This window comes from Phacochoerus africanus, chromosome 2 (genome assembly GCF_016906955.1).
Source record: "Phacochoerus africanus isolate WHEZ1 chromosome 2, ROS_Pafr_v1, whole genome shotgun sequence".
NCBI classification, from domain to species: Eukaryota; Metazoa; Chordata; class Mammalia; order Artiodactyla; family Suidae; genus Phacochoerus; species Phacochoerus africanus.
The window spans coordinates 101,113,506-101,132,468 of record NC_062545.1 but is presented as its reverse complement, the minus strand read 5'-3'; the positions used below and the strand labels follow the sequence as shown (position 1 = coordinate 101,132,468).

Here is an 18,963-nt window from a genome sequence, read left to right as displayed (position 1 = left end):
CAGCTCCATTTCTTGCAAAAGAAATCCCCGGGATTTCCACAATATTTTTTATTATTTGGGGGTCCCGGACAAACATAAAACCCGTAAGCACGGAGTATATCGGGGGGTGTGGCTTGGTCGTTAAGACCAGGGATTACTGATCGAAGACAGACATGTAGCTCAGGCCACCAGGTCCCTAAGGGAGCTTCCCCTTGCGTGCTAATAGTAATACCTGTGCTGGAATCAGTGAGTAGCCAGGTGAGAGATAAGGGTTTATGGGAGGTCGGGCTGTCCACAAGGTGTTCACTACTGGCCTGGGGAGTTATTAGAGTAAGGTACCAGGCGATGGAGGCGAAGCTTAAGGGGATTCTCAGTCTTTTCGGCTCTCCACCCTGAGTCAGGAGGTGGCGCCGGTTTAACGTGGGATGCATGGATCTAAGTGGAGATTCCTTCGACTTTCACGGCCGTTGGTGTGGTCAAAAGTACGAGATAAGGGCCCTTCCACCGAGTTTCAAGGTTTCCTGCACGGTGGCGCCTAACATAGACTGAATCTCCAACTTGGAAGCGATGTGGAACCTGCAAGTCTCCTTCTCCTGAGTAGGCCTCCCGGAGCTGCTTCCACGCTCGCTGCCTCACCCACTCGAGTGCCTTGAGCCTAGAAAACAAAGGCTGGGAAAGCAGCACATCAGCACTATGTACAGAGGCAATTTCTACCAATGGGGGGGGCCCCCCATAGAGCAATTCATAGGGGGTCAGCCCAAATTGACCAGGGGTGTTTTTAACCCTGAAGAGCACAAAGGGCAGGAGAGCTATCCAATCATTAATGCCAGTCTCTGTGGTCAATTTGGTAAGGGTCTCTTTAATGGTTCTATTCATCCTCTCTACCTGTCCTGAGCTCTGGGGTCTATATGCACAATGCAGTTTCCAATCAATTCCCAATATCTTGGCCAGTCCCTGACTTACCTGGGCAACGAAAGCTGGACCATTGTCTGACCCTATTACCTTAGGTATTCCGAATCTCGGAAAAATCTCCTCCAGTATTTTTTTAGCCACCACGGTTGAAGTCTCTTTCTTAGTAGGATAAGCCTCGACCCATCCTGAAAAAGTGTCTTTCACCACATAGCTGCTCCCATCAGTGAACCAGGTCAGCACTTTTCCAGTCAGCGGTATGTCTGTAAGATCCTTGTGGACCCCAGTTTTCTCAATCAACAATTGATGGCAATCATGAGTCACTGGTTCATCGGTCTCTTCAGGCAGAAGAGTGGCAGGGTTGAGGGCGGCTGGTGGAGCGAACGTGACCCTTTCTGTGAGAAGCAGGCTTTGATAGTGGGTCATGTGGGCGTTGGTCATCCATTGGTCTGGGGGCTGCCGGACGATGTTCTCCAACGCATGGGGGGCTATTATAGTTATTTTCTGTCCCAAAGTCAATTTGTCAGCATCCTTGACCAGTATGGCCACAGCTGCGATAGCCTTCAGGCATACAGGCCAACCACTGGCTACAGGATCGAGTTTCTTTGACAGGTAGGCAACAGGTCTCCTCCATGGTCCTAGGGATTGGGTTAAAACTCCCCGGGCTACTCCCTTACGCTCATCCACATAAAGAGTAAAGGGTTTAGTTACATCAGGGAGGGCCAGAGCAGGTGTGCTCAGCAGGGCCTTTTTAATAGCATCAAACGCCTTCTGGTGCTCAGGAGCCCAGGAGAATTCTCCTTTTTCTTTGGTTAGCGGGTAGAGTGGGGCTGCTAAGGTCGCAAACCCCGGGATCCACAGCCTGCAAAATCCAGCTGTCCCCAAAAACTCCCTCACTTGCTTGGCTGTGGTTGGGGCCGGTATCTGGACTACAGTTCTCTTCCGTGCCTCCGTCAGCCATCGCTGCCCGTCCCGCAAACTGTACCCCAAGTATATTACCTCTCTCCTGCAAATCTGGGCCTTTTTAGCAGAGGCTCGGTAGCCTAGGTCAGACAATTCCAGTAGCAGTGCCTTCGTACCTTCTAAGCAGTCCTGCTTAGTGGCTCCTGCTAGAAGTAGGTCATCCACATATTGGAGGAGGGTTACCTGAGGGTGTTGGATCCTGAAGTTGGCCAGGTCTCTATGTAGGGCTTCGTCAAAGATGGTCGGGGAATTCTTGAACCCTTGGGGCAGTCGGGTCCAGGTGAGCTGTCCGGTTCTTCCCGTGCCGGGATCCCTCCACTCAAAGGCAAAGAGCGGTTGGCTAGTGGGGTGTAATCTCAGGCAGAAAAAGGCATCTTTTAAGTCCAATACTGTGTACCAACTCCTTTCGGGCGGGAGAGCGCACAAGCGGTTATAAGGGTTTGGAACTGTTGGGTGTATGTCCTGCACCCGTTTGTTGACCTCTCTCAAGTCTTGTACTGGTCGATAGTCATTGGTCCCAGGCTTTCTAACCGGTAGTAGGGGAGTGTTCCAAGGGGACCGAACAGGAACTAGGATGCCCTGTTGGATCAATCTTTGAACATGCGGCCAGATTCTCTCTCGAGCCTCTTTACTCAAGGGGTACTGTCTGACCGATACTGGCGTAGCACTGGCCTTTAACTGAATAACCTGCGGGGGAACTTGCTTTGCCAGACCCATCCCTGCGGTCTCTGCCCAGGCCTGGGGAAACTGCTCCAACCAGGACTGTATATTTTTATCAGGCTTTACTAGGGGAGAATATAGTCGATATTTTTCTTCTAATTGGAGGGTCAATGCAGCGATGGGTTTGTTATTCGCAGACACTTCTGGTTTTCCTCGCTCAAAAGAAATTTGTGCTCCCATCTTGGTCAGTAAGTCTCTACCTAGGAGGGGTACTGGGCACTCAGGGATGACCAGAAATGAGTGGGTTACCCGTCCCATTCCCAGGTCAACAGTTCTTCGGGTAGTCCATGGATACTGTCGTTGCCCTGTGGCACCCATCACCCAGGATTTTTTATCTTTTAGTTTTCCTAATGGCTGTAGCAGCACTGAATGCTCCGCTCCGGTATCAACCAGGAACTCAACTGGTTGTCCCTCCACCTTCAAAGTTACCCTGGGCTCGGGGAGGGGGTCCGAACCCCGTCTCCCCTAATCTTTATCTTCTTCCAGAGTTAGGACCTTCAGTTCTTTGTTTTCCTTCTTGGGGCAGTCCCTTGCCCAGTGTCCTTTTTCTTTACAATATGCACACTGGTCCTTATCGAGTGGGGTCCTATTGCCCAGGTTCCCTAACTGTCTAGGGCCTGACCTAATTTTTCTAAAATCTCTCTCTCTCTCCCTACTGCTCTTTCCTTCAACCACTGCGGCCAAGATCTTAGTCAAATTCTTCTCTTGCCGTCTATCACGTCTTTCCTCCCTTTCCTCTTTTTCTCTTTCTTTCCTTTGTTCCTTTTCTTCTTCTGTCTCCCTTTTGTAATACACTTTCTCTGCCTCCTTTACTAGATCACGTAACTCAGCCTCCTGTAACCCTTCTAGTCTCTGAAGTTTTCTTCTGATGTCCAGGGCCGACTGCCCTATGAAGGCCAGGGCCACTGAGGCTTTCTGGGCCTCCGAGGTAGGATCAAAAGGGGTGAACCGCCTGAAGGCTTCCATGAGCCTCTCAAGAAATACTGAGGGAGGTTCATTCGGTCCCTGCATCACCTCTCTTACCTTAGCCAAATTAGTGGGCCGTCTTGAGGCGCCCCGGAGACCCGCCACCAGAGCCTGGCGATAGATTTTCAAGCTCTCCCTACCTTCAGCCGTGTTGTAGTCCCAACCGGGGCGAGTCAAAGGAAATCCCATGTCAATCTCATTTTGTAACTGCGTGGGTCGCCCGTCGGCCCCAGGAACATTTTTTCTAGCCTCTAACAGAATTCTCTCTCGCTCCTCGGTTGTGAAGAGTGTCTGCAGCAGCTGTTGACAATCATCTCAAGTAGGCTGGTGAGAGAACATAAGGGACTCCACCAACCCCGTGAGGCGTTGGGGATCCTCCGAGAAAGGGGGATGGTTAGTTTTCCAATTATAGAGATCTGCAGAGGAAAAGGGCCAATACTGGAGGGGCTGCAATTGGCCCCCCCGGCATGGGAGGGCCATAGGTGCGCAGCGGTAATGTCACGACCTCATCTGTCGGCTCCGGGGTAGCGTCTCTCCGACTCCGAGTCCCAGCAGCAGGTCCCTCCACCGCCGGGGCTCCAGTAGGGGCAGAGGGTCCCCCCACAGCCCCCTGTACCAGATAAGGGGGTGGGGGAACAGGTTGGGGTTCCGGCCAAGTCGGCGGCTCCTCAATCTCGGGGTAGATACGAGGAGAGGATTTGACTTTTTTGGCCGAGTATTTGTTTTTCTCTTCAAGAGCCAGAATTTGGGGACCTGGCTTTTTTGGTTTATTTAGCCAGGGCTTAACCCACGGTGGGGGGTTTTCTGCCAAATCTTGCCACGTAAGAATATAGGGCTCCTGATCGGGATGGGAGCCGGGTCCAGTCTGAAAAATAATTGCTTTAACAGTTAAGATAATTTTAGAATTAAAGGTCCCCTCTGATGGCCATCCAACATCGAATGTCGGCCACTCAGAGGCACAGAAAGTCTGCCAGGGTCCTTTCCTAACCTGAACTGACAAATTATGAGCCCTGGATTTAACTTCAGTCCAATGGTCGAGAGTCAAACTAAGGGGGGTCGTCACCGTCTGTCCCATGTTAAAACTGTAGACAAGGACGCACAAGACAAAGACACACGAAACAGAAACCAACAGATCCAGACACACGCGACCCGTCCGCGCCTTCCACAAGCAGGCAAAAGAGTCGGACGGCCGTGGAGGGGGAAGCTTTCGCTTCTACAACAGAGCTCGGTCCTCCGACCGACAGAAGGAGACCACCAGGCGTCCCTGGCTCTCCCCACCTCCCGGGGCGTCCCCCAGGGCGGCAGCCTGTGATCCTCCTAGCACGTCTGCTGATCACAGTCCTCCAGTCCTCACGGTCTGAGAGGACAGCTGCAAACCGAAAGCGCGCATCACCGAAAACAGATACTCAGAACAGAGACGCCGGCCGACACACACACGCACACACGTTGCAAAGGGGATCCCTTTACCTCCAAGTCGGTTCTCGGATGTGAGGGGTGGTCGCAGGATTCCCGGCCAACGCACCAAATGAAAGGCCAGTGGAAAGAAAATCCCTCTCTTGGAAGAGGCGACTCCCCAAATCACTCACGAGAAGCGGTCTTGATGCAAACAGCAAGAGGATTTTTATTCCAAGCGCGCTGGGGCCCACAGTCGTACACCACGCAGGGGTAGAGGACTGCGGCCCCGAGTGCGGGGTCAAGATAGTTTTTATGGGATTCACAACAAAGCCCGGGGTTCACAACAAAGCCCGCACTTTACAAATATCACAAACCAATCATTGTAAAACTTCGCGAGCCTGTGTTTCCTGGACCGATTAGTTGTAAATTGTTCTGGAGTTAGGTGTTTGGGCTTATTCCTGGGTGGGGGAGACATATTGTCACCAAGATATGTTTACCAGGATATTTAACATTTTATGGCACAGCCGATCTTACTGGGGTCGGTTTAGCGATTAACTTCCCCTCCTTTCATCTTATGCAAGCGGCTTTACAGAGGCCAAACAATCAGTTAGAGACCCTTTTTCCCGTTATCTCAAGCAGTTTCAAGGAGTTTCCTGCCTAGAGGCACGTACTCAGGTGCCTATTTTTTTGTTTTTTTGTTTTTTTCTTTTTTTTTCTTTTATCCTCCACATAGTTAGAAAACAAGCCCTAAAATAGCAAGAAGTGTGGTCTTTTACCTGGGGAACAGGGTCCAGAATTCGAGGACATGTAGAGCTTTTTATTAACTTCCTGGGTTCTGGGAGGGTTAAGCTATATTTTCATCCTTTCAGTTCTGTCCTAGAATTACAAACACGTTTTTAATTCATTGATATTTAAAATCCATGACTTTCTTTCTGTATACAAAAAAAAAGGAGAATTTTGAGACAGTTCCTAAGGAGGAAATTCGTCAACATACTCCACACTCCCTTTTTCCTCCGCCCTCCTCCCCTCTTCAAATCTCGTTCCTTTGACTGGAAATATCGCGAGATGTCGAGTTCTCTTGAGTTCTCCCATGAGCCTCCGGTCTTTCTTTTCCAGTAAGCGGCCTGAGGTGAGTGTTTCTTCGTCTTTTCTTCGCGAGTGGTGAATCCTCCGGTTATCGCTGCCATCCTGACTTTGGCTGCACCGATTTCGAAATTCTTGGGGAGAGGACCTTCGTGGTTACTGATTCTTAACTAGTGATGGTGTTCCTCCGTGCTGGGGGGACGTATCGGAGTTAACAGCTTGACTCCCTGATGCTGTCGGGCCTCTGCCGCCGGCAGAGGGGCGAGATGCGCGGGAATGGGGGTGGCAGAGGTACAGGCAGTTTGTGGTCGGTGCTGACTCCTGAGGTCCAGTGTCTCGCGGTAAGTGGTGGCCGCTAATGCAGGGCGTTTGGGACTGAACGGAGAGATCTGGGGAAATAAGGTCAATTCGAGTCGCGGCTTTGCTTAGTTATTGGGTGTGTTTCACATTCAGTGGCACTGAACGTGGGTTAGAGCCTCGAAAGTGTGGAAAGATACAGAGGGAGCGTGTAAGGGGTTGTAGTTGGATTGAGTTATTTTGGCCTGAAGGATCCAGATTTGGATTGGAACAGACGATATCTTCTTGAGGGTTAAAGAGGGCTGCTGAGCTCCGTGTCAGCACTGCTGTAGTCAGGGTAGTTGCAAAGGGGATGGAACGCTGGGTAGAACGGGTGGCTGCGATACTGGCATTTCCTTGGACATCTTTGGATTAGTCATGGCAACTATTCTCTGAGCAGCTGCCTGCGTTGGGTCCATATATAAAGTATGAGTTACAATTTGTATTGATAGCATTATGCTTGCTCGCTTCCAGGTGACCTCTAAAAATGGTTCGCTATTCACTCGACCCAGAAAACCCCACAAAATGTAAGTGAACAAGAAAAGAAACATTTTTTATTTTGGAGTAATAGGCTACAGGACACCCAAAATTAACAAACTTTTTCTGTGTATTTTAGCATGCAAATCAAGAGGTTCAAATCTTCGTGTTCACTTTAAGGTATGTGAATCCACAGCTATACTCTACAAGAGTTGTTCCACGAGTTCTAGTGAGTGTTGTCACCATTGTGAAAAGGTAGCTGCAGTGATGTGTTTCTTAGGACACCTTTGGATTTACCATGAAAATAAATTGATTCTGAGCAGCTACCTTTTGGTACATATACATGTAAGGAGTGTGTTGCTTTAGCATTTGCAGAATTAGGAAAAAGTGCCAAAGAACTGCTTGGGAACCTAGTGTACAGATGAAGGTATGGAACATGGAATTGTAGATGACAAGATGACAGTGTAGGGCATAGGTGATTGACTCCACTTTCAAGCCAAGCTTCCTTAGCTTTTTTTTTTTTTTGTCTTTTTGTCTTTTTGTCTTTTCTAGTGCTGCTTCCGCAGCATATGGAGGTTCCCAGGCTAGGGGTCAGATCGGAGCTGTAGACGCCGTCCTATACCACAGCTCACAGCAACGCTGGATCCTTAACCCACTGAGCAAGGCCAGGGATCGAACCCGCATCCTCATGGTTCCTAGTCGGATTCGTTAACCACTGCGCCACGACGGGAACTCCCCTTAGCTCTTGATCACAGAATTTTTCATTGCATTATTTCGTTATATTGTAATATTTCATTGTATTGATCACAGAATTTTTTCATTACATAACATGGAAAAGTTGTAGGTGTTGGCAATGTTGACATTTTGAAAATCTTAGAATTTCATGTTTTAAAATTGTGATTATGGTTAACTCACAGCTTATATTATTTGTATTTAGAACACTCGTGAAACTGCCCAGGCCATTAAGGGTATGCATATTCGAAAAGCCACCAAGTATCTGAAAGACGTCACTCTACAGAAGCAATGTGTGCCATTCCGGCGTTACAATGGTGGAGTCGGTAGGTGTGCCCAGGTGAGAATTCATAGCTGCCATTTTAAAAGACAAATTGTAAAAGGAAAGTGTCTTTTATCTCTTTCTGGTTGCTGTGATGACAAATCTTAGGACACCTTTGGATTAACCATGAAAAAAACCATGTCCTGAGCAACCTTGATGTCAGTTAAAATCATCTTGTAACATTGATTTAAGTTGCGGGAAGTGACTAATAGTCTCTGCTTTTCTTTTTGTTTGTTTGATTTTTAGGCCAAACAGTGGGGCTGGACACAGGGTCGGTGGCCCAAAAAGAGTGCTGAATTTTTATTGCACATGCTTAAAAATGCAGAGAGTAATGCTGAACTTAAGGTACCTGAAACATTAATGTTTTTATACATGAAGCTTGGATTCAGTTTAAATTGCTATTGTCTAGTTTGATTTCCTTGACTGTCTTTCTCTTTGTTTTCAGTATTTTAAGAAGGGTGGTAAGCTTTCTTACATGGACCTTTTTCATAGTACAATACATCCCTTCACGGAGTATTTTTAAATATAAACAGTAATATAACGCACTTTTACAAAGGAACCATTATAACTGCCTTAGTAATGATTAATGTAGTTTGTTGTTTACACTCATAACGAGGAGACACATTAAGTTTCAGAAGTTAAAATAGTGATGTAGTCAACAAAACAGGCTTGTCCATTTGAGAAGTTATCCATTACCTTTTTTGCTTCTGAAAATCTAGGCCAGAACTAGAATTAATGTAGGTCTGTTTAGCTTTAGCCCTTCTAGCTGCTGAGCCTTGCTGCTAAAATCCTGGTTATTATCATGGCTTAGAAATAGACATTATCATGGAGTGATATGAATGATGCAGCTTGTGGTATCGATGTTAAGGTGTTACCTGATCTTGTTCCCTCTCCCTTGTTCTTAGGGCTTAGATGTAGATTCTCTGGTCATTGAGCACATCCAGGTGAACAAAGCCCCCAAGATGCGGCGCAGGACTTACAGAGCTCATGGTCGAATCAACCCTTACATGAGTTCTCCCTGCCACATTGAGATGATCCTTACTGAAAAAGAGCAGATTGTTCCTAAGCCAGAAGAGGAGGTTGCACAGAAGAAAAAGGTAAATTTCTTGTCTGTGTTCACTTTTTCTTTATTAGATTTGTGGTTGCTGTGATGACTAACTTAGGACACCTTTGGAATAACCATGAAAGGAAACTATTCTGAGCAACCAGAAACCTAATCATTTTATTTTGACTTTTATTTTGGGTCTCATTTAGTTTCTTCACTAATGTAGTGAATAGTAAATTTGTATTCATCTTCATTAGAATTGTGTGGTTATCTGCTGATGTCCCCACCTAGATGTCCGTAATCACTGGATACGTAGCATGTCCAGAACTGGGCTCCTTTACCTTCCTTATCAGTATCTTGACCTCCTTCCCCCCATACCCCCCCCCCCAAAAAAAAACCTTGAGTTCAGGAGTTCCCGTCATGGTGCAGTGGTTAACGAATCCAACTAGGAACCATGAGGTTGCGGGTTCGGTCCCTGCCCTTACTCAGTGGGTTGACGATCTGGCGTTGCCGTGAGCTGTGGTATAGTTTGCAGACGCGGCTCGGATCTCACGTTGCTGTGGCTCTGCCGTAGGCCGGAGGCTACAGCTCCGATCTGACCCCTAGCCTGGGAATCTCCATATGCCGAGGGAGCAGCCCAAGAAATGGCAAAAAGACAAAAAAAAAAAAACCTTGAGTTCAATAAATGATCACATTTAGTTCTTTAAGCTTGGAACCTGGGAGTGAATTCTTTAACAACTAATGGATTTAACTCCTGTTAATTTTATCATTAAATGTTATCCTCCATCCTTTTTTGGGGAAGTGCTCCTTAAGGCATATGGAGTTACGGGGCCAGGGATCAGATCCACAGCTGCAGCAATAGTGGGTCCTTTAACCCACTGTGCTGGGCCTGGGATCATGCAGATTGTCGATCCTTTAGCACTACTTCAGGACCTCCTTACCTTGCATCCTTGCTGCCACTTAGTCCTCAGAGCTGGGCTCCCTGCCTGCAGTCTGTGCTCCTAATTTCCTCTGGGCTGTCTGTCTCCAAACATTTCTCTGTGTTAAGACTCTGTTTTGAAATTACTCTTCTAGGAGTTCTTGTCTTTGCTCAGTGGTTAACAAATCCTATTAGGAGCCACGAGGTTGTGGATTCGGTCCCTGGCCTTGCTCAGTGGGTTAATGATCCGGCGTTGCCGTGAGCTGTGGTGTGGGTTGCAGATGTGGCTTGGATCCCGAATTGCTCTGGTTGTGGCGTAAGGCCAGCGTCTACAACTCCAATTAGACCCCCTAGCCTGGGAACCTCCACATGTCAAGAGAGCGGCCCAAGAAATAGCAAAAAAAGACCAAAAAAAAGAAAGAAAAATTGCTCTTCTAGGGGATAATGTAGTTTAACAGTCTTGTTTTTTCTTTCCCACAGATATCCCAGAAGAAACTGAAGAAGCAAAAACTTATGGCCCGGGAATAAATTTCACAAAAATAAATGCAAATAAAAGTAAAAGAGTTTTGACGTCTTAATTAGTATGTTTCAAATGCCCTCACAAAATGAAATAAGCTTACATAAGCATGCTGTTTTGAATCTTCTGGTGCCTTGCATAAAATGGAATTAGAACTGTGAAGAAATCTCTGAATTTTTTTTCCCACCCATGCGGGGGGGGGGGGGGGGGGGCTGCATACTCAGCATTCAGAAGTTCCTAGAGATAGAACCTGTGCAGCAGTGTCAATGCTGGATCCTGAACCCACTGAGCAATGGGAACTTACACCCACTTTGTTGAGATTTAATACCTTGTTTGCTGTTAAGTAGAACTTAATTCAGTTGTATGTCCATTGCATAATGCATTTATCATTATCCCAAGAGGAGCCTTAGCCTCTCACCCCTTCCACCCCAGTTTAGCTTTGGGTAGCTATACCTATTCCGACGATTTGTCTGTTCTGAACATTTAATAAACTCAGTGTGGCCCTTTGTGGCTTACATTTAGCATGATTGGGGTGGGTTGTAGCATGTACCTGTAATTCACAGTATAAATTTTAAACATGAGGGTCTTTTTTAGAAATAATGTTGCTGTGAACTTTGTAAAAGTTTCTCTTTGGGCATGTTCTTTTACTTGGGTGTGTAACAGTGGATTTGCTAGATCATAAGGTAATGAACATTTGAACTGCACGACATTCTTAAAGGGATGCTATTTATTGTCCCATCACCAGTGTGTGAGGGTTCCAAATTCTTGCTCCTTAACAGCTGTCCTATGAGTGAAGTGGTATAGGCATTTCTTGGGAGCTAATACCGCTTGAAGTTGACTTTTTTTTTTTTTTTTTTTTTTTTGTCTTTTTAGGGCCGCACTCAAGGCATATGGAGGTTTCCAGGCTAGGGGTTGAATCTGAGCTGTAGCTGCTGGCCTAGGCCACAGCAATGCCAGATTCAAGTCACATCTGCAACCTACATACACCACAGCTCACAGCAACTTAGGATCTTTAACCCACTGAGCGAGGCCTGGGATCAAACCAGCATCCCGTGGATACTATCAAGTTTGTTTCCGCTAAGCCACAGCCACGATGGGAACACCCGAGGTCACCTGAGGTTGATCTTAATGTTAAATTTCCCTGCTCCTGAATTTAAGACCCTCTTGCAGCAAGGGGCATAACCACAACTGCATTGGAAAGCAGTCTAGCCATCACAAGTAGAGCAAGCTTCCGAGGGGTTATGGACCCTAGCACAAGCATTACCCTCAACGTTAGCATCGTGGATCTAGTTCCGGCGGTGGGGGCGCATGGAAAGCCCTGAGCTTCCGCCTGCCCTCAGCTGACGTCTGCCGCTGCGCCGGAAGCCGCCTCCAGGACGTCGCCGTTACGTCCGGCGCGTCCGCCGACTGACGCCAGCGCCCGTTTGTCCACCTCTTTTGCGGTGCCCATTGGCTTGGCTGTGGTACCTCCTGCTGCGTCTCCCTTTGGAGAAGCGCAGTCATTAGCGTCGGGGCTTGGTGGTCGCCGGTGAGCGGGCAGGGTAGGCCGGGGCTGCTGTGTGGTTGGGAGGCCGCGGTCTCTGCTCAGTGGAGCGGCGTTGAGCACCCGGCCAGCGGCGCGGTTCTCCTGCCCTCGGCTCCGGGCGGCCCGCCTGCCCCACGGTACAGTCTCCTCCTCCCTTCCCGTACTCTTCTCGCCCTTTGCCTCTCTCTCCGTCCTCGTCCACCCTCTCCTACCCCCTGCCTCTCCTCTTCCTTCAGGATCCATTCTTGGCCTGAACTGTCGGTATCACTTTTGTGTTACCATCACCACCATTCCTTCTTGCTTTCTCCTATCTTTTATTCGGTATTTTTATTTCAGCCTGTCTGGCTCTCCTTTGTCTACGCTGAGATGATACGCCGGACCAGGTTACTTATAGGAGGCGGCTGTCCGGCCTTACTTCTACTCCTGCCCGAGTTCCAACGGAGCCTCCGCCTTTTCCTATTCCGTTATATTGGACTGAGTCGAATGAAATTCTTCTATTCCAACAGTTTCAATACATTTTTCTCGCTCTGTTGTGATAATGCGAGAATTGGCTTGAAGAGAGTAGATAGTGATTTTTATCAGTTAATCATAGCCACCTTCTAGACCTTTCTAAGCCATAATTAAGTCTAATTAATATTCTTGAGAATTTACGTAAAATAGTACATATGAATTTGTTTTAAAACACAGTTTCAAATAGGTAAAAACGTGAATCTTTATGATGGAGGAATCACCTGTTATCATATTAACCTAGTTCGCGGTAGCATTTCCAGTCGTTTGGAAGGGTTTAGTTGTTGAAAGTTTGGTAGAAAGGGGAATAACATGATGATCCTGTTTTGGGAAGGGAAAAGGCAAAAGCATGAGATAGGAAACCAGAATTAGGAATTCTGCTCTTAGCCAGCTCTATTTATTAGTTACCTAAAGTGTGGACTTTGGACAGGTTACAACTTTTGGATCTGTTTGGGGGTGGGTTTTTTTCTTATACTAACAACACTTACATAGTACTTAATATGTGCAGACACTGTTTTGAGTTTTATATTCCAGTTTATCTAATCCACACTGCATCCCTGTGAGATAGGTACTTTTACTGTCTTTTTTTTTATGGATGAGAGAATTAAGGCACAGACTGGTTAAATAATTTGCCCAAGAACACTAGGAAGTGGTGAAAGCAGGCCTCAAATCCAGGTAGCTGCCAGCCATTCTTTTTTTCTTTTTTTGCCTTTTGTAGGGCCGCTCCGAACTTCCCAGACTAGGGGTCTAATCGGAGCTGTAGCCACCAGCCTATGTCACAGCCATAGCAACGCAGGATCTGAGCCTCATCTGCGACCTACACCACAGCTCAGGGCAACACCGGATCCTTAACCCACTGAGCAAGGCCAGGGATCGAACCCACAATCTCATGGTTCCCAGTCAGATTCATTAACCACAGAGCCACGACAGCAACTCCTGCCAGCCATTCTTCTTCTTATTCTGTGATACCTGTACAACCTAAACCAGACCTCCTAGATCAGACTCTAAATGTCTAATAGCCAAAACTAATGGTTCTTTGAAAAATGCTGAAAAAGACTCCCTGCTTGTTTGGCTTATTTCAACCAGAGAATGTGTTCTTTAAAATTTTTAACAGAATATTTTGGTAAATTCTTAAATTGTTTTTTTCATTTGATTAGGAGGCTGCTTTAAGGAATCCAGTTATGACTCCTTTTTAAAATAGCTGGTTGGAGTTCCCATTGTGGCTTAGTGGTTAACGAACCTGATTAGTATCCATAAGGACACGGGTTCGATCCCTGGCCCGATCAGTGGGTTAAGGATCTGGCGTTGCCATGAGCTGTGGTATAGGCCACAGATGTGGCTTGGATCCTATGTTGCTGTGGCTGTGGTAAAGGCCAGCAGCTATAGCTCCAATTCAACCTCTAGCCTGGGAACCTCCATATGCCATGGGTGTGGTCCTAAAAAGACAAAAAAAAAAATAGCTGGTCATTTCTTGATGAACATTTACACCTTTTTTTTTTTTTTTTAATTGGCTGCTCTGGGAAAGTTCCTGGGGCCAGGCATCAGTCCCGGGCCACAGCAGTGACAAGGCCAGATCCTTAACCAGTAAGCCACCAGGGAACTCCTATATTTACATATTCATTTATTTATAGCTTTTATAATTCATTTCAAAGCCACATTTGGATTGGATTATCTATGCCATTCTTCACTTGTATTGTGAATAATTTTTTTTCTCTTTTTACAGCTGTATCTGCAACATATGGAAGTTCCCTGGCTAGGGGTCAAATCAGAGCTTCAGCTGCAGACTTACATTGCAGCTTGGCAGCAACACCAGCTTGCAGCAACCCACTGAGCAAGGCCAGGGATCTGATCTGCATCCTCACAGAGACAACATCCTTAACCCACTGAACCAACAGGAACTCCATATTGTGAATAGTTTTAAATTGCTTTAGTGTAGTGGTGCTTACTCATTTGCAAGTAAATACTACTTAAGGTACGATATTTTGAAAATAAGAAACTGTAACATCATGAATTATTAGCCTTTTGCAGTGTTCTAAAGCTTCTTAGTTTTTAAGGCCTCTGCTACGAGATTAAAAATTCTTGTAAGGAGTTCCCATCGTGGTTCAGTGGTTAACGAATCTGACTGGGAACCATGGTGTTGCAGGTTCGATCCCTGGCCTCGCTCAGTGGGTTGGGGATCTGGCATTGCCGTGAGCTGTGGTGTGGGTCACGGACACGGCTCAGATCTGGCATTGCTGTGGCTCTGGCGTGGGCCAGTGGCTACGGCTCTGATTGGACCCCTAGCCTGGGAGCCTCCGCGTGCCATGGGTGCGGCCCTAGAAAAAGGCAAAAAGACCAAAAAAAAAATCTTGTAAATTTAAGAGGTTTTTGGTTTAATATATTGTGGAAGTAGTGTTCTTTTTCAATAAATTGCTGATTTTAAGAAATTCCAGTGCATTGTATTCCTGGCATTTAAAACATGGATTTTGATTTTGCACTGTAAACACAACTTTTTTTTTTTTTTTTTGGTCTTTTTCCAAGGCCGCACCTGCAGCATATGGAGGTTCCCAGGCTAGGGGTCTAATCAGAGCTGTAGCTGCCAGCCTATGCCAGAGCCACAGCAACGCAGGATCCGAGCTGCATCTGCGGCCTACACCACAGCTCACGGCAACGCCGGATCTTTAACCCACTGAGCGAGGCCAGGGATTGAACCCTCAACCTCATGGTTCCTAGTTGGATTCGTTAACCACTGAGCCACGACGGAAACTCCTGTAAACAACATTTAATACCAGTCTGGGGGTACTGCATTGCTTTTTATAAAGTCCAAAATAAAGATTTATTTACAAAAAAAAAATTTGAGATAATTTCAAGGAAAATTAGGTGAAAAATTTTGGAAATAGATAATTTACTTATTCCAACAGTAATGCTATATGAAAATTTTTGTTACTCGATATGCCTTAATTGCTATTAAAAAGAAAAAGCTGGAGTTTCCATGTGGCTCAGTGGGTTAAGGATTCAGTGTTGTCACCGGTTCAGGTTCCATTCCTGGCCCAGGAACTTCCACTTGCTGCAGGTGTGGCCAAAAAAAGAAAAAGAAAATACATCAAAAGAGATGTTCCCTGGGAAAGGCCAGAAGGTTTGCAGCCTAGAGGTCTTCCAAAGTGGTATCTTAATGTGCTCCAGGATTTGCCTTTAACCTTGTAAATTGGCTGATGGATATTGTCAGTTCCTGAAGATGATTAGCCCCTGGGAGTTAATGCTTAACTGAATATGTCAAAATTACCAAGTTCGTTAATGTTTTTGTGACGTCTTTTCTTTATCCCACCCCCCCCTTTTTTTTTTTTTTTTGCGCCGCACCCACGGCATATAGAAGTTGCCAGGCTAGAGGTTGAATCAGAACTGTAGCTGCCGGCCTACACCACAGCCACAGCAACATAGGATCCAAGCCAAGTCTGTGACCTACACCACAGCTCACAGCTGTGCTGGATCCTTAACCCACTGAGTGAGGCCAGGGATTGAACCCATCTCCTCATGTATACTAGTTGAGTTCGTTACTACTGAGCCACAACAGGAACTCCCCTTTTCTTTATCTTTAAAGATGTCAGGGTACCCAACCTCACTGGGTTTTTTGAGGATTAAAGGAATTGATATATGTAAAGGGCTTAACTGCCTAGCACCCCACAATGTTGGTGTCATCTTTATCATCGAATTTATGTTTGAGGAGCAGTGATTGGAGTACTTTGGAGGCAGGCACCTTGATATTGTTTTCTTTATTTTTTAATTTTTTTTCTCTTTTTCCCTTTGCTGTTTTAGGGCCACACTCGCAGCATATGGAAGTTCCCAGGCCAGGGGTCGAATTGGAGCTACAGTTGCTGGCCTATGTCACAGCCATAGCAACATGGGATCCAAGCCACATCTGTGACCTACACCACAGCTCATGGCAATGCCGGATCCTTAACCCACTGAGTGAGACCAGGGATTGAACTCAAATCCTCATGGATCCTAATCAGGTTCGTTATCCTCTGAGCCATGAGGGGAACTCCCTCGATAATATTTTTGAGTCTGCTATCTCTTATTCCATTACCTTGCAGATAGTGTTTTTATTTAATAGTAAGCTAAAAAATGAAACGTGATTGAAGTTTTTCCTTCCATCTAGAAATAGTCTTTTCAAATATCTTAACCTAGGTCAATCTGTGATGCTTTAATTTGGTTTTTCTTCACATTTGCCAGCAGTTAAGGATCTCGAGCCTGGGACAATGGTGTGCATTCCCTGCATTGTCATTCCAGTTCTGCTCTGGGTCTACAAAAAATTCCTGGAACCATATATATACCCTCTCATCTCCCCCTTTGTTAGCCGTATGTGGCCTAAGAAAGCTGTACGAGACTGCAATGATAAAAACAAAGGCAAAGTGGACTATAAGGTAAGAGCATTAAAATGCCTTGAAGAAGGCAGTGGGGCTGGGTAGTACAGTCAGGTTAAAATACTTGGGAAGCTTCATTAGTGTGTCTTAATTTCCTTCTGTTTTAAAATAGTGGTTTGGGTGTTTTTGGTTTTTGGTTTTTGGGGTTTTTTTTTAGGGCCGTACCTGCAGCATATGGGAGTTCCCAAGCTAGGGGTCACATTGGAGCTGTAGCTGCCAGCCTGCGCCACAGCCATAGCAACGTGGGAACCAAGCCTTTCCCCAGCCGTCTACGACCTACACCATAACTCAGGGCAATGCCAGATCCTTAACCCACTGACTAAGGCCAGGGATCAAAACTTCATCCTCATGGATACTAGTTAGGTTCATTACCACTGAGCCACAATGGGAACTCCCTGGGTTTGTTTTTGTTTTTTTAATTTAAGTAGTTATCAGTTGCTGTAGACTAAGATTTTAATTTAGTTCTCTGATTTATGCATTTGCTCCTTGCTTTAAGGCTAAATAATATTTCCAGTTGGTAAGAGTAATGGTAAATAGTTAACAGATGAGAAGAGCTGATATGAGTTTCACTTATTGATAGCCTTGATAAGAGATTTAATTGGTAGGATTATATGGAGATTTTTTTCTAACAGGTTTTTTTTTTTTTTTTAATGACCAGTTAGACAACTCTTATCTTTTGCTTTGGTGCTTGTTAAATTCAACTTTGTGTTCAATTGCATGAATTTAGCTGCCTGTACATTTCTAGAAGTAGTATTTTCATTCTAAAGTTTTTGTTTTTAAAGAGACTGTCTCTTATAATGTCTGTCTTTTTTTGTGATAATATCTAAAATGGTTTTTCATTTTAGGGTGCAGACATAAATGGATTACCAACAAGAGGACCAACAGAAATCTCTGATAAAAAGAAAGACTAAAGTGGTTGTCCCAAAGGATCTCATTGTTTTAAAAATGGACGTGATAATATGAAGCATCTTGTTTATAATTGTCTCTGATCTTTTTCCCTAAGACCAGAATTGGGATAGATAGTTTAGATATTTACCTGACACTAATCAGAAATCCCTGGTATTTGTATTTAAAATGTAGTTAGTTATATTTAATGATCTCATTCCTGAGTTCTTTTTCATTAATGTAGATTTCTTTTCTTGCAGTTTTTAAAATCTGAATAAATAGAAGGTTTGTGCAAGTAGACACTGTTACTAAATCGGTACCTAAAAATCCTTGGGCCTCTAGCTTTTATTCAGGCTCTTCAAATTTGAGGAGTATAATTTTACTGTGAAACAATGCAATGAGACTGCAGTGAAATGAAAGGTAGTTTTTGGAGATGATATGACTTGAAACAAAGATGTAATTACTATCCAACTCAGTGGAGCAGCTTATCTGTAAGAGTAGTAATTACTGTTTATTGCTCTAAAGAAGAGAGAGAAAAAACAGTAGGAGAAACGTCTTTGAAAAACGGAACATCTTTCACATAAATGTCTAATATATATTATGAAATTATAATTATTGTTGCATTCCTTCTACTCTAAGAATGTATTAAATACTCAGTGTAGCTTGTGGTTCTTTTTTTCTTTTAAAATTTAAATATTTAGAAGGAAGTTTTTTAACCACATCGGAAAACAGGATTGTAATACTGCAATAGTACCTGGATGGTTACACAATGTTTTTTCTTTTTTCTTTTTTTTTAAATCAGTTTCAGTTACTGTTCCATAGGAAGACACTCTAAAATGATTGTATCAGTTATTTTGTTATGGAACAAGACACTCTAAAATGATTGGTTTTCAACAAAACTGACTGGGCAGTTTTGCTGGTCTGGGCCTCCCTACATGGTCTTTCATCCCTGGGCTTCACTTTCATGTAGGGATCTATAAGTTTTCAGAGATGATGAGACGTATCCTTACATGATACTAATTCTTTCTGAAGCAAGAAAGTTAGAAGGGACTCCTCACCTTGGGTCCCCAGTGAAGTCCTGGGTCTTAGCAAGGTTCTGTTAAGCTGTGTCTGGTCAAGTCATTTGTCCACCTTGGACTTCATTTGATATTAATGAGTGTGTTTCAGGTTTTCTGCCCCAACCCACCTGAGGGGTAAGATAAATTCCCTTTAGCAGTTACATCCAGTTGATTGGTTTCTTCTTAAGGTATTAAAAGCTATATTGGAGTTCCTGTCATGGCTCA

The 18,963-nt window shown here is 45.1% G+C and overlaps 3 protein-coding genes and 3 non-coding genes across 11 annotated transcripts; 5 read left to right on the top strand and 1 right to left on the bottom strand.

Moving 5' to 3' along the window:
• Positions 1-414: 414 nt before the first annotated feature.
• LOC125118227 (uncharacterized) lies at positions 415-4,612 on the bottom strand. The gene is given in 2 exon segments (XM_047764431.1): positions 415-3,999; positions 4,001-4,612. Coding segments are annotated over 2 exon segments (4,197 nt in total).
• Positions 4,613-6,070: 1,458 nt separating this feature from the next.
• On the top strand, positions 6,071-10,409 carry RPL17 (ribosomal protein L17). Its single transcript, XM_047764443.1, has 7 exons — positions 6,071-6,356; positions 6,826-6,878; positions 6,968-7,008; positions 7,766-7,900; positions 8,129-8,227; positions 8,788-8,979; positions 10,327-10,409. The coding sequence occupies exons 2-7, from the start codon at positions 6,839-6,841 to the stop codon at positions 10,372-10,374; spliced, it is 555 nt and encodes a 184-aa protein (XP_047620399.1). The 5' UTR covers positions 6,071-6,356; positions 6,826-6,838; the 3' UTR covers positions 10,375-10,409.
• On the top strand, positions 7,088-7,152 carry LOC125121731 (small nucleolar RNA SNORD58). Its single transcript, XR_007133598.1, has one exon. It is a non-coding gene; the product is annotated as a small nucleolar RNA SNORD58 (small nucleolar RNA).
• On the top strand, positions 7,969-8,034 carry LOC125121733 (small nucleolar RNA SNORD58). The gene has a single exon (XR_007133600.1). It is a non-coding gene; the product is annotated as a small nucleolar RNA SNORD58 (small nucleolar RNA).
• On the top strand, positions 9,025-9,088 carry LOC125121732 (small nucleolar RNA SNORD58). Its single transcript, XR_007133599.1, has one exon. It is a non-coding gene; the product is annotated as a small nucleolar RNA SNORD58 (small nucleolar RNA).
• Positions 10,410-11,729: 1,320 nt separating the features above from the next.
• C2H18orf32 (chromosome 2 C18orf32 homolog) lies at positions 11,730-18,341 on the top strand. 6 transcript variants are annotated; one of them, XM_047764474.1, is made up of 3 exons: positions 11,730-11,891; positions 16,608-16,795; positions 17,641-18,341. In XM_047764474.1, exons 2-3 carry the CDS (start codon positions 16,631-16,633, stop codon positions 17,704-17,706), a joined length of 231 nt encoding a protein of 76 aa, XP_047620430.1. In that variant the 5' UTR covers positions 11,730-11,891; positions 16,608-16,630; the 3' UTR covers positions 17,707-18,341. The 6 variants fall into 6 exon arrangements, with proteins under 6 accessions (XP_047620430.1, XP_047620447.1, XP_047620439.1 ...); XM_047764491.1 differs by having other exon boundaries at positions 16,605-16,795; XM_047764483.1 differs by having other exon boundaries at positions 11,730-11,904.
• Positions 18,342-18,963: the final 622 nt, after the last annotated feature.

What these genes read in the sequence shown, in the direction of transcription:
- RPL17 (XM_047764443.1), top strand. Translation starts at nt 6,839, where the DNA reads ATGGTTCGCTATTCACTCGACCCAGAAAACCCCACAAAAT. An exon ending in CCCAGAAAACCCCACAAAAT is followed by an intron (nt 6,879 to 6,967) that starts GTAAGTGAACAA and finishes TGTGTATTTTAG; the next exon opens with CATGCAAATCAAGAGGTTCA. An exon ending in AGGTTGCACAGAAGAAAAAG is followed by an intron (nt 8,980 to 10,326) that starts GTAAATTTCTTG and finishes TCTTTCCCACAG; the next exon opens with ATATCCCAGAAGAAACTGAA.
- C2H18orf32 (XM_047764474.1), top strand. Translation starts at nt 16,631, where the DNA reads ATGGTGTGCATTCCCTGCATTGTCATTCCAGTTCTGCTCTGGGTCTAC. An exon ending in AAGGCAAAGTGGACTATAAG is followed by an intron (nt 16,796 to 17,640) that starts GTAAGAGCATTA and finishes TTTTCATTTTAG; the next exon opens with GGTGCAGACATAAATGGATT.